Source organism: Lasioglossum baleicum, chromosome 5, assembly GCF_051020765.1.
Source record: "Lasioglossum baleicum chromosome 5, iyLasBale1, whole genome shotgun sequence".
Taxonomy (NCBI): domain Eukaryota; kingdom Metazoa; phylum Arthropoda; class Insecta; order Hymenoptera; family Halictidae; genus Lasioglossum; species Lasioglossum baleicum.
The window spans coordinates 16965840-16989729 of NC_134933.1; the positions used below are offsets into that span (position 1 = coordinate 16965840).

General features: G+C 41.1%; 3 protein-coding genes across 10 annotated transcripts in view; 2 read left to right on the forward strand and 1 right to left on the reverse strand.

The window, feature by feature from the left end:
* Positions 1-332: 332 nt before the first annotated feature.
* LOC143208620 (endoplasmic reticulum-Golgi intermediate compartment protein 2) lies at positions 333-2568 on the reverse strand. Its single transcript, XM_076423170.1, has 6 exons — positions 2426-2568; positions 2022-2248; positions 1774-1941; positions 1064-1687; positions 728-988; positions 333-657 (listed from the first exon to the last, which is right to left on the reverse strand). Exons 3-6 carry the CDS (start codon positions 1874-1876, stop codon positions 464-466), a joined length of 1182 nt encoding a protein of 393 aa, XP_076279285.1. The 5' UTR covers positions 1877-1941; positions 2022-2248; positions 2426-2568; the 3' UTR covers positions 333-463.
* Positions 2161-13624, forward strand: Nedd4 (E3 ubiquitin-protein ligase Nedd4). 7 transcript variants are annotated; one of them, XM_076423153.1, is made up of 16 exons: positions 2161-2320; positions 3059-3219; positions 4497-4697; positions 5231-5391; positions 5704-5866; positions 5958-6082; positions 6161-6284; positions 7161-7310; positions 8075-8125; positions 8200-8479; positions 9245-9303; positions 9389-9454; positions 9537-9766; positions 9851-9972; positions 10055-10694; positions 10824-13624. In XM_076423153.1, the coding sequence occupies exons 2-16, from the start codon at positions 3067-3069 to the stop codon at positions 10924-10926; spliced, it is 2628 nt and encodes an 875-aa protein (XP_076279268.1). In that variant the 5' UTR covers positions 2161-2320; positions 3059-3066; the 3' UTR covers positions 10927-13624. The 7 variants fall into 7 exon arrangements, with proteins under 7 accessions (XP_076279268.1, XP_076279266.1, XP_076279267.1 ...); XM_076423151.1 differs by having other exon boundaries at positions 2174-2320; positions 2805-3219; XM_076423152.1 differs by lacking the exon at positions 2161-2320 and adding an exon at positions 2567-2959.
* A 2113-nt stretch (positions 13625-15737) lies between these two features.
* The window catches only part of Sema1a (semaphorin 1a), a 181099-nt gene continuing 172946 nt past the window's right edge, over positions 15738-23890 (forward strand). For both annotated transcript variants that reach the window (XM_076423157.1, XM_076423158.1), the window contains exon 1: positions 15738-16069. The gene's annotated coding sequence lies outside the window, so the exon portion shown is untranslated. The remainder of the gene's footprint in view (positions 16070-23890) is intronic.

A 23890-nucleotide genomic window follows, 5' to 3' on the forward strand; every position in this document is an offset into this window, starting at 1 on the left:
CCAATGCGTTTGCTACAAATAACGCGGAGCATTAATCCATTGATTTAACAAACATGAATTATACGTCATTGTCATGTTTCGATCAAACTTTTCTGATATTATTCAGAGACTCGACGTGTTTCTTTCGCGTGCGTTATCGTCGAAGAAATTATTCTATTGTAGGAAAATGTTATGGAAAGACAAAGTTTCTCCCACTTTGGCACCATTTATGTTTTTATACGGAACGATAAATCCTTTAATCAACTAAATTATATATTACGGGATTTTTGATAAAAAATTATAATACATTTGTATATAGTAAAAACAGCTTTATGAAGGAACAGGAAAACAACTCGTGAATATAAAATTATTATTTTCATTGGTCTGTACAAGATGATTACAAATGTACCATTCGTGGCAGTTTTTTGTTTCATAACAAAGAATTTAATAGCATTCTTTTATATACTTATAAGATTGTAGAAAATTAGATTGGTTGCGGCTTAAGTATTATATCTATACATTCGGGTGCTGAAACATGCAGTAAATTTACTGTTCCAGGCACTCTATGATTTTGTCCAATGGAATTTGGACATTTCCTATCATTTTTATCATCCTTAGGAGACAGAAACTTGCAATATACAATGTACCAGAAGCTCTGTACAACATTCTTCATCAATCCTAGAAAAATGGATCATATTGGAAATACTGTTAATGTTATTTTCTGTAATGCAGAAAAGGGAATATTTACCACTTGTAACAAAAATGCCTCCAATCGTAGCACACAATTTCACTAAAAATTGACATACTGTATCACGTTGCTGAGTAACTTTTATCTTAAGTGCGCTCATGTCATATTTAAAAAAGATTCCTGGAGATCCATGAGATCCTTTTTGATGATCGATTGGTCTTTGATGATCTTTCACGCTGTACTGATACGTTTTAGATGTGCTTAATAAAGTTTGTATATCGGTGGGAACTACCTCCACAAAATACTGATACAAAATCATATCTGAAACAGACTTTTACTCTGAACAAACATGTCTATTAGAAGATTTATAGTTAATAGGTTGCTATAGAAACTTACTATTATCTGCAATTTTTTCATCTCCCTCTAATGGATGAACAATACCTGGACTAGGCCCTCCGAATGAAAATTTATTTATTCTATGAGTAAAATTATAATGTTTATCGGTCATAAAAGCTGAAATGTGAATATGTCCTCTGGGAATAGACAATGACTTTCCTGCTGTAATGTGAAAATTTCCTGCAACTTTATTTACATGTAAACTGCCGTGAAGACGACACGCGTTTGGCGTGTAACTAGGCTCGTGCATTCTCTTTGGCATTTCACTATATAATGTGACTTGATTGGATTTCCATAATAGCTCATGAATGGCATGGTATTCCTCTCTCAAGTATGAATTCATGTGCTTCAAAGCCTCGAAATGAGATCTCTGCTCTTGCGTCAATTCCCACCAGGTATCTTCTTCTTCCAGTGTTTGATGACCTACCATATTTTGATTCAGGGAATCTAAAACATCTGCACCGATACGACCGCATGGCATTGCAACTGTTATATCAATATTTATTTTTAATTTTGCATCGATGTCTGTATCGGGTTCAAATGTAAACTGTAATCTGCTGTCAAGGTAGTAATTTGTTTCTGCTATAATTAAATACGCAATTGTGCAGATCGTAAATATGGAAACTGTAAATCAAATACACAAAAGTTTATATGGTTACACATTTCAAAAACAAGCTGTCAAGTCATGTGCATGTAAATAAGAAACTTACAAGTCCCTCCAACTACAGTTTTATCAACATATGGTTCGAGAACTTTCGGAAACGCATCCAGTTCTTTAACAGTTTTAATATTAACTTTCCGCCTTCGTAACATTTTTCTAATTTGTACAAATTCTACTCGCACGAAAGTATGTTTACATTCGATCGTTGCGTGTTAACCTATATATCGGAGGTAAAAAGAATGATAAGCAAAGTGTTCAATAAAATCGCATGCATTTTACAATCCCCTCTATTCTCACCTTAATTTTACGTTAAACCATAACAGTATATACATATTTACAAGTATATTTCTGTCTGAACGATACGAAATATATACTTTACACTAGCTTAAATGTACACGTCTGACGTGTCACAAATTCGCATGTTAAATTTCCGCATAAATTATTTACATTATCGTAACAATTGCGACTCTTTTCGACGCAATTGCAAAAGTTGGATAGCAATAATATTGAGAGCGCCACTGTATCTATAGCAAGAATACAAGACTTGGATCAATTGGAATTATCAAGAAAATCTTAGAATTTTATCATAATACCAAGTAAGATAAACTATTCGAAATACATATTAATAAATATACGTGCGCAATAAATTTTTTATCGTAATCGTAAATATACGGTCTTCATTTTAATCATTTTGAAAATACCTTTTATTTGATCTTATTATAGTTCATAGAACAGCTACTTGAGTGTGTGTCACACTTTCAATGTGATAGTTAATTTCCTGCTCAAGTATGCTTCTCGTTATCGCGTCAATGATTTAAAGCGCTTTTCTTATCTTGAATGTTTTTCACATTTAATATTCACCAAGAAATGTAAGGTGTTTGCAGCTACAGACGACTGCAGATTGTTAGACCGCTCCTATCGAAAGCTTAAACATAAAGAAAATATATATTAGTAGTTCATTATAAATTATGGTGCACATATATAATTTATCAAGACTCACAAACAATACAGTTATGCATATGTGACATCTTCAGAGTGCTTTATATATATATAATAATTTCAATGAGAGTTTTTGTTTAGTTTGTGTATAGTGAATCAATGGTTTTCGTAAAACAGTGTAACTGTGCTACAAACAATGGTATCTCCATCACAGATCTTCCAATATGTGGATTTATAAATGTACATGAAGTGTTTTAACAACAAAATACCTACCAAAAGAATATCTACATAAAAAAGTATTAACTTTAGAAGATACGGAATTTCATTTAAATATATATACAACAAGTTCTATTCATGTAAAATATTGCATATACATAAAACAATACAAAATTCAGACTTCAAGATGCCAGGGACTTTGACCTACCCGATATATGCCGACGTAGAATTATCTCCACAACGGCAACGGTCTTACTCGTTCAACTCCCAAGATCATCCCATATCTCGAGCATCAAGAGCTAATGCAAGACCTGGACGAGTGTCACTGCCGGAACCTGTGGTAAATATAAATACACTATTTTCTATGTGTTGAGACTGCACAGTATCCTGTCGGTTATCCCCTTTGAAAATTATTTATTTCTATGGTTTCCTTATGACTTTTTTATTGTTAGCTCGATTAAGAAAATAATTGAAGTTTATTGTAAAGAATGTTTTAATCTCTTTATCGTTGTCACCATGAAATCCGTATCAATCCCAAGACAATGCTTTGATAATCAAGCAACTCTGTGAGTAAGGTGCACTCCAATGCATATGAATCACATTCTACACATCTAAGCGATTAAACGACGTTGCGACACCGTCGAGGGATGTTTCTGTTCACATTAAAAATTCAATTCTCGTTGTTTCGTCGAGAGTGTTTAACTCACCGCGTACAACGTCGAAAGACAACTATTTAAGCAAATTTGGAAACGGCGATCGCAGGCGCATTGGGAACGACGTGTTTCTTTCGACGATATTAAGAACGTTCTATTTACACCCTTTTCTGGAAATCTTCGTTGTTTCCGATGTATGGAAAATAAAAAACCAGTCATTTCACGACGCGCGTATGATTTGTTCGTGCTCCAAAACGGATTGACATGCGTGAAAATCGGATAGGACGAAAACGCCGATATTTAAATATTTTGGAGGAAGACGGCCATCTTTAAGCGCGAGTATGTCATATCCGTTTTGTTCGTGCAATAGCGACGGAGAGGGGTTAAGACAAAATAGATTTCTTGATGGCATATAAGAATCTGTGAACCTCGTTAAATTGTAGGAAGCAGAAGTCGACGATTCGAAACCAATTGATTACACATAACGTTAATGGCAGAGGAACATGTTTACGGATATAATCCGCCATCCGGTGTTGACGGGGAGTCTGTACGTAACTATTTTGACAGTTTGACAAGTACAGGTTGGATTTTTGATTGATAGACTTCAGGAAGGGTGTTTTACTTTTTTGAACTTTGTTGTTAACGGCACTATTCCGTACAGGAAAACATGTTTTCCGTGTTTAAGAATCAGCTATATTGTTGTCTGCTCAACGATTATTTACTTCGAAACGCAAATCACGTTTGTCAATACCAACTCCTTTATGTATTGATATACATATACGTACAAACTAGAAGATCGTTTTTTTTAACACGAACGATTCCCCTTTAAAATAAACACGCGATAACGATAGAATCGAAATGAATTCGATCGTAAGAACTGTGAAAATGTTTCTAGAAAATAATTCTGCAATTATACACCAAAATAAGATGGTATCAAATGACAATTTCTTTTTGCCTCGAATAGGGAGATGACACTACCAGAAAGCTGAGACTAAAGGTGCTCTCTGGGCACCAACTGGCAAAAAAAGACATCTTTGGTGCAAGCGATCCTTACGTGCGCGTCGATTTGAATACTGTAACTGGCAATCAGACCGTGGATTCTGTGCTTACAAAAACTAAGAAAAAGACTTTGAATCCTGTTTGGGAAGAGGAATTTATATTTAGAGTAAGTTTATCATTAACATATGCTGGCGATAATATACAATGATTATCTTGACAGAGGTTGTACAAGCATTATGTCAATAGAGTCGCAAGAATGTCCTTGTACAGTAGGACCTCGATTAACCGGTTTGATCGGGGGACAAACAGCCTGAATAAATCGAGACCCGATGGATGATCGAGATCCAGGGGCAAATTCTATTTTTGAAAATATATTTCTCTTTATAATATGATCATATTTAAACGCATATTTGTTTATATTTTCTCTATTTTTTAAATTTCGAATCTATAAGGGCTTTGTTATGCCAGCTTTTCACCATCAATAATCTTTCTGACAGAAGGGACTCGGAAGATATATACATATACAATGTATACAAACGTGTAGTGTTAGTAAACAGAAGATCCTGGATAATTGAGATCTCCGATAAGCGAGACCATGGTTGATTGTGACCCTGGATAATCAAGATCCGGTTAATCGAGGTTCTACTGTATAATTTGGTTGTATATACAAGATTACAACAAACTTTTGTTATCCTTTAGGTGAAACCTGTTGAACACAAACTGGTACTGCAAGTATTCGATGAGAATAGGTTGACAAGAGATGATTTTCTTGGACGGGTAGAGCTACCATTAAATTATTTACCAAACGAGCAAGCAGGTCAAACTATTCCTAATAGACGTTATTTACTTCGGCCACGTAGGTAAGCACTTGTCTAACGTGTGCTTAAAGCTACATATTTCAAAATGTTTTTGCAAGTTTCATTTGTTTAGCTACTCCTCTTTTTATATAACTTCTTTTATTAATTATTATTTCTTCTTATTATTTGTTTACTGTTACTATTTCATTTTGTGCACATTAATCCGAAATTGCTTTAACTAAATTCGTCTATATTTATTCATTCGATTTTATTGGTTGCATCTCACTGATTTCGATATTTCGTTCATTAAACATATTTATTTACTTATCTTTGATTTGCGAATGCAAAATGAATAATTTACGAGGATATGGCTAGAATTCATTCCAGTCAGCGTTCGAGAGTAAAAGGTACGTTGGATCTATACCATGCGTATATTTCGGACTCGACAACAACAGAGAACGACAATGGGGATGCGGCGTCCGACTCAGGGGGGTGGGAAATGGTACAACCGGTAAATGCTAATCGTCCTCCACAGACAGTTACGTGTACACTATGATTCGTATTAATTATTTGCGAAGGTTAACGTTGTTCTTTCATACGAAGAAAATATTATACAAAATACCTTCCAGGTTGTTTTCGATACACCACTACCACCTTTACCGCAAGGATGGGAAGAAAGACAAGATGCAAACGGACGAACCTATTATGTTAATCATATAGCAAGATTTACACAGTGGGAACGACCATCGGAATCGTATGTCGCAGATATTATGCGTTAGGAGATTATAGCTAATAGTCGGTGCATTTTTAAAATCATAAAATCTAATTGCAGAAATACTTCGCCCACTGGAAATATGGCGGTGGAACGAAATTTCAGTACCGCAGTCACTGAATTTCAACGACGTTTTCATATTAGTGCAGATAATGAGAACAGACACAGAAGTTCGATTAATCAGGTAACGTTCACGGCTTTTGTAGATACCTATGAATAACACTCTAACACCCCCAAACTAAGAAAGAATTGTAGAGAACAAAAAGAGAAAGGGAAGCAGCAAAACAATATTTTATATAGCGATTTTTAGAATATATACTATCAAACGGAGTTTTGGTAATATATATGAAAATGTAGTGTGTGTTATTTGTTTTTTATCTTAATTTCGTATAATATTAATTCTGTTTACACATACGTTCTACACGTTATTTTATGTCGTATATTTTACTCAATTCTAGTTACGAATTGTTCAGTTGTTTGCGTAGATTACAATGTCGAAGAATCGGTACCTCTTTGCTTTCAAATCTCCATGTTATGAGGAGGTATTGTCCCAGAGTCTTTAATATAATCATGCTAGGCATATGTGTGTAAACAGAAACACACACACGCACAAAATATATAAATATGTAGGGCCTACCTAAATCGTTGCAGATGGAATTTTTCTCCATATTGAAACGTAAAATAATGTACAAGGTATATTAGATTAAGGTTGAATTACAGGATGCTTTCTGTGTAACATCATAAAGGGATACAAACAGAACATTGATCATATACATTAATTGCATCATCTATTTCTGTAGGTCAGCTTCTAATAACCATGAATACATAGCGCATTGATTAACGACTGACTGATGCTGTAGTATGCATCCATGATAACAGCTTGATACCGTAACAAAATATATATATATATATATATAAGAATGATTTACTAATCAATATAATTTATCTAGCGATAAATATGATGAACATAATTAACTCGACAATATAATCAATTTCTAACAAAAAAAAAAGAGAATAATTGGCATGCAGTATGTAGCAATTTTGTGCATGTGTGTGTAAGGATGGTGAAGTTCTCCGCGAGGAAGATGAAGATTCGGAAGCAAGAGATTATGAGAATGAGAATCATAGGGGAGGGGGTATTGGGGATACGTCTTCAGACTCTGGACGTTCTGTTGATCAACGTGGCTACCATAGTGGATATGAAGACCAGGTACCCATATATGTAGACACGTTCTGTTTCAATTTCAATGCTTCTGTTTATATTTTCATATACATACTTATTATTTCATTAAATTGAAATCAATATATATATATATCAAGAAATTGCATTTATCACAAAGTACACTGTTATTTCGTTTGTAAATCACTATATATTCCACAGAATATTAAGTATAAAATTTCATCACATATTTGCGAATGAAAACAGATGTGCACGTCTTTATACTCGATATGTATTTCTTCTTGGTTCTCTGTTACGAAGATGCGATTGTTGTGCATGTTTATCCAAAACTTTATTCTTTATTTTTGAAACTAGTACACGGTATGTCTTTGTTCAGTTTAATTTCCATTGTAAAGAATGACCTTAACGTATTAACAAATTCAAGAGATATAAAAATGTATGATACTTTCTCATATTGCACATTAGTTTAGCAACATTGAATCAGCCTATTTGTGTAAATGTATCGTTGAGGCCATCGCTCGTCTAACAGCACCACACCCGAACGACAGGATCAGCATAGACTTGTTGATACTATCAGAAAAAGGGAAGAGCAAAAAAAGAGGAGCGTCGATGTCGTACTGTTGTTGTTAAATCGATATTGTTACATGCTGTGACAAATGTTGTTACATGTAAATAATGTGAATATGTCAATGCTGGTCCAATGCTGATCAGTTGTTCTGTTACATGAGCGATAGCCTTTATTTGGGCACGAATGTAATCATTTTTTAATACATATTTTGACGTTACGTTTACAGAGTGACGATAACGTGGACAGTCCAGCTGGTTCTAGGCGTTCGTCCGAACAGGCGAGTACGATCCTTAATGAGAATTAATTGGTATGCTGAATTATTTGCAAACATGTTGTTACTTCAATGCACAGATTGAAAGTCCAAAACCCACCGTTCCTGAATTCAGCCATTTGGAGGGACTACCACCAGGATGGGGTATGCAAACAGCTCCAAATGGTAGGGTCTTCTTCATTGATCATTATTCGAGGACAACAACATGGATCGATCCTCGAACCGGACGTCCAAGTTCGATTCCTAATCACATTGCTCCATCTACAACACCGAGAAGCGATATGGATCAACTTGGACCTTTGCCTGAAGGATGGGAAGAGAGAGTACACACCGATGGAAGAATATTTTTCATTGATCATAGTGCGTTTTCATTTTATCGATTTTATTTATGTCCACATTGAAGCAACATCGAGCAACTTTTTGTTACCTCTTGTTACCTTCTTCTTTTTATATCGACAAAAAGATGTTCGATATTGCTTCAGTGTAGACATGCAATGATGGGCACGGTAGGGGCCCCTCAAACGCCTGCTTCTCCCACCAACCTCTCATTCATGCAGCGCGCACCTTCGTCGCGATGCGCGAGGCCTGCGCACGTGGCGCTTTTCGGAGCAGCGATCCGTGAGGCCTGCGTACTGCTCGCGACGGGCGGAGCGCGTTCTTCCTCCATGGTAACGGCGGATGTTGGTGGGGGACAGTGGGCGCTATGGTGGGGACGGTTTTATCTCAATTGAGACAAAAATGCCCATCCTTGGTTTGTCGAATGAACTGCGTTGTGCGATTGGTTGAATAGTAGATTCTGCAGTGTGTTTGGTAAGTGTCATCGTTGATGTGCTTGCTATTCGATCCTTTGTTCTGTTCTATTCTGGTCCTGCCTCTTGTGTACAAGCGTCTTAAGTTACTGAAAGAAATTATTCTGTATTTTATAATTCGATTATTAACGCTTTACGCGCCGGGCTCGAATATATTCGTGTTCATGTTTCCGAACGTTATGGACCGCTCACGAGTTAACTCATGTTTGTGTTTCGGTATAGTTTCGGTTCACTACAGTTGGCTGGTGAGGTGTTCACATCTTCATCTAACGATAAAAAGTTCGGTTTCATCATAGGATACTTTACTTCGTTTCAGATACAAGAACAACTCAATGGGAAGATCCACGCATGTCGAATCCTCAAATCGCTGGCCCGGTATGTGGAATATTTGCTAGATTAAATTGATTAAATATATGGTACTTCGCGCACAAGCATTTTATTTTATTTGGATTTTTTACAGGCTGTTCCATATTCGAGAGACTACAAACGAAAATACCAGTATCTCAAGTCCCAGCTGATAAAGCCAGTAAGTAGATGTCCTGATGCAAAGCGATGAATTCACTTTGTCCGATTACTTTTTCTACATGCGATAATAATTATCCTTTCAGAACAATGTTCCTAGTAAATTCGAAATCAAGGTTTGCCGGAATAATATCCTAGAAGATTCTTATCGCAGGATTAGCTTCGTTAATAGGGTGGAAATATTAAAAACAAAGTTGTGGATCGAATTCGAAGGAGAAGTTGGTCTAGATTACGGAGGTCTTGCGCGAGAATGGTTTTTCCTGTTATCCAAAGAAATGTTCAATCCTTACTACGGGTTATTCGAATACTCTGCCACGTAAGTGTGTGTGCGCGCTATGCGGTAGGTCAACATTTGCACGATGTAGTTGGTCTGTGTTAATTGGGATTAAACTATTCGCAGGGATAACTATACCTTACAAATTAATCCTTTCTCGGGTGTGTGCAATGAAGGACATTTAAATTATTTCAAATTTATTGGTCGTATAGCGGGTATGGCTGTTTACCACGGAAAATTATTAGATGGTAAATATGATCGTATTATATCGTAGTATAGAGTACGTATTACACGCAATATGAGATAACAAGGAAACTCGTTTGATTGCAGCCTTTTTCATTCGGCCATTTTATAAGATGATGTTGGGCAAATCTATCGACTTGAAAGACATGGAAAGCGTTGATTCTGAGTATTATAATTCGTTGTTGTGGATCAAAGAAAACGATCCCAGCGAATTGGAACTGACGTTCTGCGTCGACGAAGAAAGTTTTGGGCATACTTCGCAGAGAGAACTCAAACCGGATGGTGCTAATATACCGCTAAACGATGAGAACAAAGATGAGTACATAAGTTTAGTTATACAATGGCGGTTCGTGTCAAGAGTTCAGGAACAGATGAATGCATTTCTCGAAGGATTTAATGCTCTTATTCCGCCGACATTGGTCAAAATATTTGACGAGCATGAATTGGAGTTGCTAATGTGTGGTATTCAGCACATTGACGTGAAAGACTGGAAACAGAATACTTTGTACAAAGGGGATTACCACGCTAATCATATAGTCGTTCAGTGGTTCTGGCGGGTAGTTCTTTCATTTAGCAACGAAATGCGCTCTAGACTTCTGCAGTTCGTTACCGGTACTTCGCGTGTACCGATGAACGGATTCAAAGAGATTTACGGTAGCAACGGACCACAGTTATTCACAATTGAGAAATGGGGTACACCGGAAAACTATCCGAGGGCTCATACTTGGTGAGTACACAAATTTCGTGATATGCGACTAAATGGTGCAACAGCACTATTACTACGTCGTCAGTTTAATCAAATGAAATTTTGATGAAGAATCTAGACACTATCTAACGTCTCACATTCCCTTTCTAGTTTTAATCGTATCGACCTGCCTCCTTACGAAAGTTATCAACAACTCAGGGAAAAATTAATAAAAGCAATCGAAGGTTCTCAAGGGTTTGCTGGAGTGGATTAGCACGAGATACCCCTTTTTATGATAATATCTGTAATATAATACACATACACACACAACCAAACACACGCGCATATGTTTATATATTTATACATATGTATATACACATATGTATATATATAGATATAGAGATATACATATATATATATATATACACTGTATACTGTCTAATACGATTAACTATTTAACAGGATTAACATTTTTCTGCACTCCGAAGGACTTAGGTGTCTCTTGACTGCTAGTTACATCATTAAGACAAATCAATGAAAAAGTGTGTTTAAATATTACATAATTGTTACCAGTAATACAAAAGAACCTTATGCATAATGCACTTTTAAAAAGTTGTAATAATGTATTTAACAGAAACGTTTACAAATAATCTCGAATGCTGTCTGAGCAATTGACGAATTACAATTTATATTAACATGTTCACCTTTTAAATGTAATCGCATATTTTTGACTATTACACTTTCAAAGGATTTTTTTGCGGAACATATTTCGGTTGCCCATAATAGAAGAATAATATTCTGATATTGATTGTAAATAACTTTAAGCCGATGTTCGATTTATTGTTTATTCTAATTTGTTGATTCGGCGAAAAATGTTACCGAGAGAACCTAACGAACGCTGTATGTTCGCAAAACTTGAAAACTTAAATATCATTTAAAATTATAAAGCACTTGAAAAAAAAAACTGATAATAAGAACAGGAAATTCTAAAAACAAAACTTAGGAGTTTATCTTGTATACAATGATGTTATGTAATTTTAAAAAAATTTTAACGCGTTAACGCTTTTGAACTTCGACTGTACATTTTCATTGTCCGAGACCGCAAGCCATTGATTTTGAGGAGCTCGCGCATGCAGAGTTCAACTTTTTCAATGTTTTGTAAAAGAATGTACAGTAGAAGATTAGTATTTCTTTCTGTAAGTAATTATACCGATGAAATTATACTTTCTTTTGCATAAAACTACAATACATATATTTGAATACTTAATTAAGAAACTATTCTGTAGATCTTCTATTACGGTAATAGAGTCGAGGAAATACATTGTACCGATAAAAAAGGAAATATGCTGACGAAAATCAGAAGGTAAAAGATTCTAAAAGAAATGAATTATGCTATTAGAAGGTATGACAAGAAGAATTATAGTCAGTGTGTTATACATATTTTGTTGTATTTTGTTGACCAATCGATTTATTTAAAGAAGAAAAAAAACGTTGTTTAATTTTAGAGAATATACAGGAATGTGATAGGGAACGTAGGAATTCTTTATCGAGGCAGACGTATCTGTTACGCGATTTATTTGACTCGGACATAGGACAGTGTTCTTCTTGTACATTCTTCTAAGGACGTCTGGTAACAGCTACATTTTTGATCAGGTCGTTGTACATGTATAGTATTAAGTAAGATGAAGTAAAGATAAATATAAAATTGCTTAAACGACGAAATTCAACTATTTGTACATTTTGACAATATACGAAGAAAAATAGGAGATGTTGAGATATTCGATTGTGTTATCAGAAGTTCTATTCGACGCATACAGTTAATTGAATGCAAAACACCGCGATTAATGTGACCTTGTAAATGCCTACTTTGTACGATACAGTATTCCCTCGTTAGCGTCGCGTGTAATTCGAAAGACAAGACGCTACTTCGTCAACAACTCCGTAAGATCTCCTGGCCAGGGATGAAAAGGGGTAATATGTACACCGTCGGATGCGACCCATGGAAGCTGGATAAGGATGGAAACGGGACGCTAACAAGGGTATACCGTAACACAGCTATTCCAAGAATGTAATAAACATTCTAGAAGGTGTATAGCACTCGAAGCTAACGAAACATTCCATCCTGTTTGTACAGCTTATTTTATTGTAAACAGATACGTCCTGTTAGATAATAAATATTATTATAACAGAAATTTGGTGGCCTTAAATCTGGTTGCTTCGAATTTCGTGTATTTCACGTTTTATTATGATGTATATATATATAATTCAATGGTGTATCTGTAAACGGATAACTATATACTAAACGGAGAAGCGATCTCCAGGGCGTATACAGTAGTATTCGTCTTTACGAGCACGTTAAGGATTTTTAATCTATCTTCTAATATTCAAGCAAAACTGTAGTCACACCTTCGTTAACCCGGTTGACGGATCTAGTTTCAAGCTTCGTCAGCCCAACAGTTCGTTTTAATCTCGTTTACTAGCTCGAATAACGAATTTCCTGCGATTGTATTTATCACGCTCGTTGAAACACCTTGCAAGATTTTGTAATTGTAAGTAAAGGAGTTGTAAGTTGAAAGGAGAGAACGACTTAACTTCCTTGTAAGATTATTTAATCTTGTATACACACGACGGATTTGTCTACTTACTCGGGCACGTGCGCGTGACTCGATTCTGCTCGAATTCACTTCCATTCGATCGCTATATGTATGTAAATATAAAAGGTGCAGGGACACGCGCGAACCTTGTTACGTACCGATTACAACAGGATCGACGGCATTTTTAAGGAACGCGTCCTTGCTATATGCAATTATAACTATTTACTAATTCAAAACCCGACGAAGTTTTGCATCTTAACGTTTAAGTACCAAGTACTAACATTACGATTAAGAAACTCGCGAAATCACTGAATGTTCTTGTACGAGCCTGTGGCAAACGAGACTATACATGCAAATAAATTCTATCACGAAGCGTAACGGTGTTTGTTTATTGGACCAGTCCAGCATTCGTCTAAAACGCGGTTCTAATTCAGCACACCATTGTTTTTCATATTTTTCATAAGGACACTGATTATAATCGAAAAAACTTTTCAGTCATCGATGCAATAATCAAGGTCAAGACTTTCGGGTGACCTCGAGTCAGTGTCGCACCCAGGATGTAATCTTGGGGGGGGGGGGGGGGCGAGTTGAACCCAGCCCTAGGTTTTGCGAGATGACCTTTTTCTTTTCTTTTTTTAGCCAAAATATCTGTCAACGGTACCCAGGGCTATTCCGCGATTTTAATTTTGGAAGCTAAACATTTTTTTCTTGGGGGTGGACTTGGCCCCCTAGCTCCCCCCCACGGGTGCGCCACTGCCTTGAGTACAAAAATAAATGGAAATAAATTTGTTCCTTGAAACGGAAATTATTTATATTTATGACTCAACGCGATAGTACAGTACAGGAAAAAATAATGAGAAAGACAAGTTTGTTTGGCTAGAATCGCATTTTAATCGATTGCGGTGCGCTCCGATACGAGACAAAGGGATCGAAACGCGAACGCAGGTGCGCGACGTAAGTAAGAAGAATTGCACATGGATGCGAGGAAGTCAGTTAATATTCTATGATTAGTCTTAATTAAGGTGTCTACCAGTACGGTCTTTTCATCTGCAAGATCTTTTACATTTCTTCATTTATAGACTCATTGAAATACGACTATGCTCTGAACAAATTCAACATCGCAATGACCAGCAAAAATCAGCAAAAGTTGTGCTGCAATTTATGCATTTATAAAAGTACCGTAAAAACTGAGTATTGCAGCAGTTCCAGTACCTCGCATTATTTTTAATTTCATATATGTATGTATATTACATGCAATTATAAGTTTTCGCTGCACTATTTAATAAAACCTCGAAAATGGCAATACAATTAAAAAGGCTGTTGAATTCAAATCTTTTAAAAGATTTGTGACATATATGGAGAACATGTTTCAAATGCAAAACATGTCAAAAGTGAGTTTTCAAATTCATAGTAATAGACGCTTTTAACTGTTCCATGAATCAAAATCGGGTCTAACTAGCGCAGGAGCATTTTAATTAAAAACTGCACAGATTCTGTTGAAACGTAGTGTTTTTTATTCGTTACAATAAAAACAGGAGCCGAATTGAAATTTCTTTCTTTAATAATTTTAGCGAATGGGAAATTGTATACGTGTATCAGGTTGTTGGACAAGAATCGTCCGATTTTTAATCAGCAGCGTTAAACAAAGAACTGTTTTCACAAGCACCATTGTAATCAACGTATTCTATCAACAAATGCGTCGCCTTGATTGCATTACGTTAAAAATTAAATTGTTTTGTCGTTCATGTTCTTCATTTACGAGATTGTCCATTTTTTAATTTTGACTGCAATCGATAAACTGTGCCTTTATTTACTACCACGTTTTGGCCAAACACATAATGCTCTCGTTAATTTGTTTATTTCTTCACTGATATAAAAATTGATTGATATTGAAACAAATCAGATATACAAACGAAAATTGAAGGTATACCTTCTATAGGATCCTATAGGATCTTATAGGTAAGCTTTGTATTTTCAAATGATATATAATAAATAGACCGTGGATCTTTTTGTGCAGAATAAAATTCGTCTGTGCCAAATAGGCATTTCGTTCTTATTTTAATCACGTTAACACGCTGTAAATAAGAAATTGGCATCTTTAAATCATTTCATCTTTCCTACTGCTTACAAATATAAAATAAAAATCACAGTCTAATAATAAACCTGCAGATCATAATAGTATTTCTTGATTTAACCGCTTCACAATATTCGTATTCTAAAATCGGACAAAGCCCGATAGATATGTGAAAATTTGTCGAGTGTTTCTGCCGTTTTAAATTTCATCTAGTCATTTCGACAATGAATACGTAAAATACACGGTCTGGTTATTATTTTCTAGTGGAAGTAATGATGAAAAATCGAGACGATTCATGGGAGGATCGGATGATAGGGTGGGCGACGTATCGTCATCGACCGTTTAAATGTTCCCGGTAACTCGGTGGGGGAACGGCGCGGGTTCAGGCGATCGCCGGCAGATGTCGTTGGCCGCGAGCACATCCGCAGAATCAAAAAAGACAGCTGGGAAGTGTAACATCACACATCGATTCGACGGCCCTGGCGAGCCCGAAAAATCCTCCGTAATTCCGCGTTTCGTTGGCTGCGGCCCGCGTCCCCCGTGAAAGAAAACACGGCCCGTTGCGCGCCAGAGACACTGAGCCGTGTGTGCCTTGCCGGAGAAAGTGACCGTTCCGATGTGCCGATACGAAACGTGACTGTTGGTTATGCGGTGGTTCCTGTCACGAACACCAGCCCTCGTTCAACCCCCGTTACACGACGATCGCGACCACCTACGAGCGAAACTGCCGCGGAGTTCACTGCATTGCGGTGAGTACCACCAATCTATCGTTATTCCTCGGCTTTAACTCGAGTACACAGTCCATCGCGACGACAAGCTCTCATTTTTCTATGTATATCACGATCCGATACACAAAGCAGCGGGGTTCATTACCCTCTGCGATCGACGATATCTCTCGCAGTATGCGCTCCCGAAATTCAACGCGTTCGACCTACGTTCTACTATTCCTACCCTTACTTTTCGAGAGAATATCCCTTTCGAAACATTACACGATACACCGCAGAAAGACGCACAGCAATTTCGAAGCTCTTCGGGGTTAGAGACGTCGTCTTGCACGCGCTGACTCCCGACCATATTTGTGTCGCGTACATGCAACACAGACGTATTATTAACCCCTTACCGAGTTTCTTCAATAGAATATTTACTACCTTTTCGTCTTGAATTGTTTCCTAAAAGAGAATGGTATTATATATGTATTTATTCCGTGTCCACGATTAGGTTAATGTTTAAAGATTCATCACAAAAGGATAGAGTCGTATTTCGACCTGAAAGAAGGGTCGTGTATATAATAACACTCGTATTTAGTAAATTCTGTCACGAGTGCGACTCGTTATTACACGAGAAGGGGTTAATAGTGGTACATACATAGCAGCAACGGCAGTAGTGGTAGTCTTGCTCGCGTTTTTGAGAGCACTTTTTCAGGAAAATAGAGGCAATCGTGGTCCTCGTAAGGCTCGTTTCCGGTTGGATCTTGAGCGATTCACGGACGAGGCACTAGGGACCAGGACTAGGGTAACGCAGGGACGGACCGTACCATCGAGTTTTCATTCATTCGACCCATCGCGGGGGTCGAACCACGAAAATTCTAATGGAAACGCCTCCAACTCGCTCTCTCTAGCTCTCACGCTCTCTCTCCAGCTCTCTCGGCAATTTCTACCCGCGAGCTCGCGTGTCGCGTTTACCATGCAATTAAATTCGTGTCCGTTCGCAGGCGGTTGGCATTGAATTTTCGGGCACGTACGGCCACATCAAATATTTCTGCATTCGGCCGCGTTACAGCACACGTATATTCTCGAGGCGACGTCCTTTTGGCTGTTTATACTGTCTGTGTGAATCGTTGCGACTATTAAACTGTACACCACAGTTTCGTCGTTGCGCCTCTTTAAAATATACCGTCGAACGGAGCAAACGATCAGTGACAGGGATGTTGCTTTTAACCTGTTAACTCTTCTCGCACTTGTCGTTTGATCCTTGCTACTTGTCCACGCACTGGAAGTCTTTGGTTTATCCTTGGACGGAGGACCTATTGATCTATGGTTACGAACGCTGCTTACAATGTTTATTCCCTAGTAGTCAGCTGAAATTATTATCTATTCGTACAAGGTCCGAGGAGAGCAACCTTGATCGAATGGATTCAGCGATGTCTTGGCTATCTTAAAATTGCCAAAGGCCTTGCGATAAGTTAACCCTCCTAAATTTCTTCCTTTCTAATATTTATTTTTCCCTTTAATGCTTTAAACATTTCACGTCCCGACGATTGTTTATTAAAATAGGGAATTCGATACGTATTTTAAAACATATTTGAAAGCGTAGAACAGCGACAAGTGTGTCTCTGAAAGAGAATGCTTAACCTCACGGAAATTCAAAGGCTCTAAAAGAAATCGTACGAATTGACTCGTCTAGCTCGTTAATGGGTCAACGGGACACAATATCTGTATCGACGCAGAGTACGTCGTGGTAGAGTCCTTGTTGCTTTGGTTCTTCTATCGGAGCCTGTGCGGATGATCGCGACGAAAAAATCCTCTCTCGAGCTACGGATCGAGAAGGAACGAAACGATCGACGAGGATAACAATTATCGATCGCGAGATCGAATCCACACCCCGGCAATGTCGTCCTCGTTTTGTTTGCGTAACGTGGTCGTAAACAATAAACGCCGGGCAGAAAATAGACGCGTCCGGCGTGCACGGGGAGCGTCGAACTCGCTTTTCCTCCTCTCTTCCTCTCTCCCTTCTCCTTCTCTCTCTCTCTCTCTCTCTCTCTCTCTCTCTCTCTCTCTCTCTCTCCTCTTCTCCGGCATCCTCCCCTTCGTCCCGCCACCCCTAACCGTGCCATATATCGCGTTCCTGTACCAAGGATATTTGTAATCGATCCGTACGATCTGAAGGTAAATCCCGGTCATTGTCGTCCCGATACATAGGCCCGAGCGATACCAAACGAAATAAGCACAATTGTTCGAGTTATCGGATAACCGGGACCGTACGGACGATCCGAAGCGGATTCGAAGCGGATTCGAAGCGGTCGAGAGAGCCGAGCCATTTGCAACGTTGTCGGTTTCGGTCTCGAGCAGAGGGTTCCGATTTTACCGCAAATCCTGAGCAAAGTCGAGCCGAGAACATCTTCGTATTTTTACCACGCTTATATTAGCTTGCCACGTGCTTAGCGGATAGAAAAGCGCCGCACCGCATCGTCTTCTGGGTTGATCAGGACGCGAGCTGACGCGAGCGTGGTAGTTACCCGGCGATTGTTCTTCTCGTATCCTTCAGGATATTTATCAAGCCGTCGCGAAGCCACGAGAACAATCGTAATCCTGTGCCAGCCAGGATCTTTAATAATGGGAACGCGATGCAGGTCCGTATCGATTTTTGGGCGCAAGCCATTTACGGACCGGGTACCAATGGAGATTAATGGAAAGTCGCTTGCTCGCATCGGCTCGTCGAACGTCCGTCGAACCACCTTCCTAGCCTCGTTTACTTTCGCGTACTCGAACCGTTCGCCTTCGTTTTACATGCATTCCCGATAACGGACTGCTACTCCGCGTATTTCGATATCGCCGATCCCGCGAAGGCTACTCGGAGAAACCGACTCCGGTCACGATCTTGACGGTTCGGCGTGCTCGCGTTTCGCCCCATTTATTCGCACTTCCGTCGACACGACTCTCCGCGATTCCCTCGAACGTCTCGTAAGCACCGCGCAATCGTATTCCCGCGAAATTAACGCGACGCTGTTTCGAGTTTCCAAGTTACGCCCCCGCGCGGGCTCCGCGAAACACGTGTCACCCGATTCCCTCGGTGCAGGTACACCGTTCGCGGTAATTGCGCGCATAACTGAGCGTCGTTCTGACCGCCGCGAGGCGAAAACGATCCTCGGGAAGCTCGTTAAGGAAAACAGAAATCGCTGATCGAGGAGAAATACGCGGCGTGAATACAACTGGCTCGTTCTACTTGACCGACAGTGACTTCCTGGACAGTGTTTCCGTTGACACTATTTCCCCAATACGTGTTTTTGTCGACATTTTGTTTTCACCGATATCAGTTTTCATCGACAATCCATTCCACATGCGTGCTATTTGCGAGCGTGGAAACAAAACTTGAAGACGGTCGAAGCGGCGAGGAAAATATTTGAAGTAGTTGGAGGGCTAATTTAAATTTATACTGCAGAGAAATGGTTTAAGAAATCCAGTGCTGGATTTGAGCAAGGGAACGCGTCGATGAAAGTGTACGTAAACATCGTCGAGAAAGTCAGTGTCGGTCTGGAAGGGCCCGAATAAAACCGAAGGGAAGTGAACGCGGAACGCGGTGCGTCTTGGAGGGAGCGCATCCGCGAAAAGGAAGCTCGGCGAGTTACGTGGCGCAGTCTGCGTGGGTTCTCGACCGGCGCTGGTATAGGGTAGCTTCGATTACGTGGAAACGTCCAAATGGTCATTCGCGTCGCAATTCCGCGACCGGCGCTGTCGTGCCAGAAGTCTTACTCGGAGAGCTCGCCGCGATTTCTTTGTCTCGTTCCGTTCCGTTTCACTTTGGACCCGCACGATACCCGATGCTCCCGGTCAATACGTTTACCGGTCAATCGTTATCGATTTTCCGTTTGCACGGCTCCCTTTGTACGCCGCGTTCTCGCATCAGTGATTCACCATCGCTACGGCACGATAACAATATTTTGTCGACCGATAACGCGATCTTCCCGGACAAAGGGGAGCGCGGCGGAGCAGAGGGCAGGGTGGCAGGATTGTAGGATGGCAAGGGTGGTAGGGCGGGATGGCGGGGAACGGTCGGGAGGAGGTGGCCGACCACCTCAAGCCGTTTGTTCTCGATCTCTTCTTCGTAGGGTTGTTCCGTGTTTCTTCTACGTTCCATCGAGTTTAAAGGGATAAAATTCCGAACGTTCGATTCCCCTCCGTTCCTCCTCCTCCTCCTCCTCCCTCGCCGCTGCTTCTTCCGCCCCTATCCCGCTATCAGATTATCGTCTCGATTCTGTCGAGAACTCGCGAGCGTGCCTCTTTGCACGTCGACGCTGCGTGTATTATTCCGAACGAATCGCGGTAAAATACATCACCCCCCGAATCGTAACGGAAAATATAATAACGATACTCGCGAATAATCTCGAATCCGCGCGTCGAACTTTCCCAGTAGCGCGCGCATTATACTCCCCCGTCGTTCGAGGCGGCGAGACCCCGTAATGGAACACCAGCCAATATACCGTGGCAAAAAGACAGCAGCGGTTTATAAAAAAAAAAACTTATCGCGACAATAACGGTTTTTCCGTAGCTAGGGTTCTCCTACGTAAAACCGTTTGGACCGTTCGTAAAAAGCGTGGTTCCATTGAGACGCGTGGGACGGGGGTTGCGAAGCGGGGGCGGGCCGATCCGTGAAACTGCCGGAGCCGTTAACCGACTCTGTCGGGATAAAATTCTTTTTGTCGCGAGAAAAAGTTTGTCCAACGAAGGGTGAACACGCCCGAGACGAACGGTACGGAATGAAACGGGACAGAACGGAACGGGACAACGTGGAAGCGTATCGCGAAGGCGATCCGCGCGTTTCGTCGACGCTTCGGTCGTTCCATCAAAGTCGTCCGTTCAAGGCCGGTCAGGGACACCCTCCGTTTTCGTCGCCGGCCGATCATCCTTGGTCGTGCGATCAATCCGAGTCTTCATCGTTCCCTCGGTCCTTGCCTCCTGCCATTCAAAGTGCGTGTAAGGGCATTTACCTTCTCGCAACGGAATCTCTCTCCGCTGGAAATACATACAATTGCAATCAACGAGCGACGCGAATTTTCATCGAAACTGCAGTTTCTTTTATTTCGACGGAGCCGACTGAGTTCAGGAACCGTTTTCCAAGGATGGCACGGCTGGACGAAAGTCGTGGCTCTCGAGGGTCTGCAGGATCTCGTCGAGAGCCGACTCGGCTGCGATTCTCACGAGATCTCGCATACATCCCGACATCTCGCCCCGCGATATATTACTCCGTGGCAATGTAGGCGCTTGTATATGGCTTATCAGAGGAGACTGCGGTCTCTCTCGAAAATGGCTGCAATTCCAGGGGCGTACCGAGCGTTCCGCCAGCGTTTAGTTCCGCGATCTTCCGGCGTCGGTAGGTACGCCAGCCGTACACATGCATCCAGAAACGGAGTCCAAACCTAATATCGTGTTTTGACCTCCCCCTCTCCTGTTTGTCTCCCTTCCCTCTCTCTCTCTCACTGTTTCACTCTGTATCACTCTGTCTATTTGTCCGTCTCACTTTCTCCCTGTTCCGCTCTGCCTCTGTCCCTCTAGCCGTTCCACCGGCGAACCTACACCCTCTCCAATTCCCCGTACGCCACCCTCGACGTAATCGCCGTCCTCGATCACTCGTCTCCCTGTCTCTGTCTCGCTTTTGTGCTTGCACAGGACGACACCCATCGGCAGTCATCGACACACAAGTTCGATGTTTACTGGCTGCGGTGGTGCGTACCGTACACACTCGCGTATGCAGTGGCACAAAGTGTTAAAAAGCTCGTGTAACCGCAATGCGGATATCTCGTGTGTCTATCGTCGCGCGTATACGAATAGCGACGGGGTTCTGGTTCTCGCTGATTCAATAGTCGTCGGTTGTTTTCTTCCAATCGACGCGTTCGCCTCGCTTCGCCTCGCCATCGAGAGCGGTGAACCCGACGCGAGCCACCACCGTTTTCGAACCACCGCCGTTTCCGAGAGAGAAAGAAGGATAGGTTCGGAACCTTTCCTGCCGCCGGATAAGAAAAACCCGGGAAACCAGCCACGCTCGGAAAACTTTCAACTTTCGTGTTTATAGCCTTTGGAATTTGTTGGAGAGACGCATCGCAGTTGCAGGATTCTAGAGGAAGGGGGTTAAATCTTTCGAAAGTATCGCGAACGAAACGTACGACGGCGAATCAATCCGTATGACGAACACTCGTTCCGTTCGGAATCGTGAGACGCGTTTCACGGTCTCGAACGTTACACCCAGGATCGGTGTCTTTCAATTCGTCGGAAATCGAGCTGTCAGCCTGATAATGCGTATATTTTTCCTGGAGCACAGTGAGCCGATTTCCCTCCCTCGTTTCACCGACCTCTCTCGTTCATTCTCGTTCTCTTTCTTTGTTCGACTCCGTCTCCGAGGACTTGCTTTCATAATCGTCGCGCGACAACGGCTCCGTGGAAGAACGGGAGTTTGATTGGGACAGACGGAAAATTTCAATCGGGAATTTAGCCTCGGCGAGAAAGACGATTGTATATCACCGGGGGACGGAGGTCGAGGTCGAGGACGAGCGAGAACGACGATTCCGTTTTCGGAGTCTTTGCTCGTAAATAACATTTGCCTCCTCGCGTACGAACGAAGTTACGACCGCGGAACTTTGCATAAAGAGAAAGAAAGACGTCCGGCTGCCGACAGTCGGCTCCGAAGGGGTGGATGGGTAGCGGAACGAACGAAAGCTTCGAAAGAAACGATGAGCAGTAGAGTGCGCACAAACGACAATTCACAAAGCGTCGAAGACCTCTACTCGGAAATCACAGAGCGCGTACACTCGGATGGCTGCACTCGAACGAAAGACTCGCTATGTACTCGTCGAACCGTTTAACTCGTCTTCGAACGCGCTGAGACTAGGACAGAACGGGGAATCGAGACGTATACGTGCGTGCAATTCGTGTATGCGTGCGTGTGGCGCGTATCGGTTTCTCTCGGTACGCCAAGGGATTTTTTCGCGCGAGAGAATGCGGTGTTTACGGTGCTTGTGGCAACTCGATCGCCGATTCGGCGGGTTTCGAGGAACACCGGAATACGTGAATAGCAGCTAGAAAGAGAGAGAGAGAAAGGGAGCTGAAGGAGCCGCCCTTAAAGAAACCATGGCGTTAAGATCGAAATGCACGGTACGTAGGCGCGACACGAGCTGAAACGAAAAGTCACGGTGCCGGTAACAGGATTTATCGCGTTCGTAGATCGTGCATCACGATATCGGTGAATTTACAGCTCGTTCCCGTGCTCCGGCTAAAAATCGATGAGAAGCTCTGCTCGAGAATATTGGAGGAGACTTTCCACTCCGTGGGTAGCGAACAAGCCTCGCGAGAAACGACCGACGCGACGTCTTTGTCGGGAACACGTTCGGCGACTGATTTACCAAACGCGGAAAAACTTGGTTCGAACGATTCGGGTATGTATCGGGCGAGGAGCGTTCACGTTGGTGCAGTAGTCTCGGCGATCTCGCGAATCATTATACTAAACAGAGAGGACCGGTTCTGTGGGAATTTCTGGCAAGCCGGTATAGAGTTCTCGGCGAGAAAAAGAATAGAGACTGAAAGGAAGGCATAGCGAGACGCGCGGATTAGGGGAGGAACGCGGAGGAACGAAGAAAAACGGGCAGGAAAGGGGGGCACGGCGAATACTGGATAGCGGATAGTGGGTAGCGGATAGCGGGTAGTGGAAAAAGAGGAAGAGGGCGGAGCGACGAATAGGTTTCGAGCATTCACGCACACGGGGAGGGTGGGTAGTGCGCCGAATTCGTCGATATTTCGGTTTTCCCCATTCCGGATTCCGGATTCCGGATTCGGATTCCGAACTCGGGGTTCCGGATTCCCCTT

Excerpts from the sequence above, each read along its gene's own strand:
- LOC143208620 (XM_076423170.1), bottom strand. The coding sequence starts at position 1,876 with ATGTTACGAAGGCGGAAAGTTAATATTAAAACTGTTAAAGAACTGGAT. Across the intron at positions 1,688-1,773 it reads AACTGTAGTTGGAGGGACTT|TTTCCATATTTACGATCTGC; the intron begins GTAAGTTTCTTA and ends TTTGATTTACAG. Across the intron at positions 658-727 it reads AGGCATTTTTGTTACAAGTG|GATTGATGAAGAATGTTGTA; the intron begins GTAAATATTCCC and ends CCATTTTTCTAG.
- Nedd4 (XM_076423153.1), top strand. The coding sequence starts at position 3,067 with ATGCCAGGGACTTTGACCTACCCGATATATGCCGACGTAGAATTATCT. Across the intron at positions 6,083-6,160 it reads TGGGAACGACCATCGGAATC|AAATACTTCGCCCACTGGAA; the intron begins GTATGTCGCAGA and ends ATCTAATTGCAG. Across the intron at positions 9,455-9,536 it reads AGTCCCAGCTGATAAAGCCA|AACAATGTTCCTAGTAAATT; the intron begins GTAAGTAGATGT and ends TTATCCTTTCAG.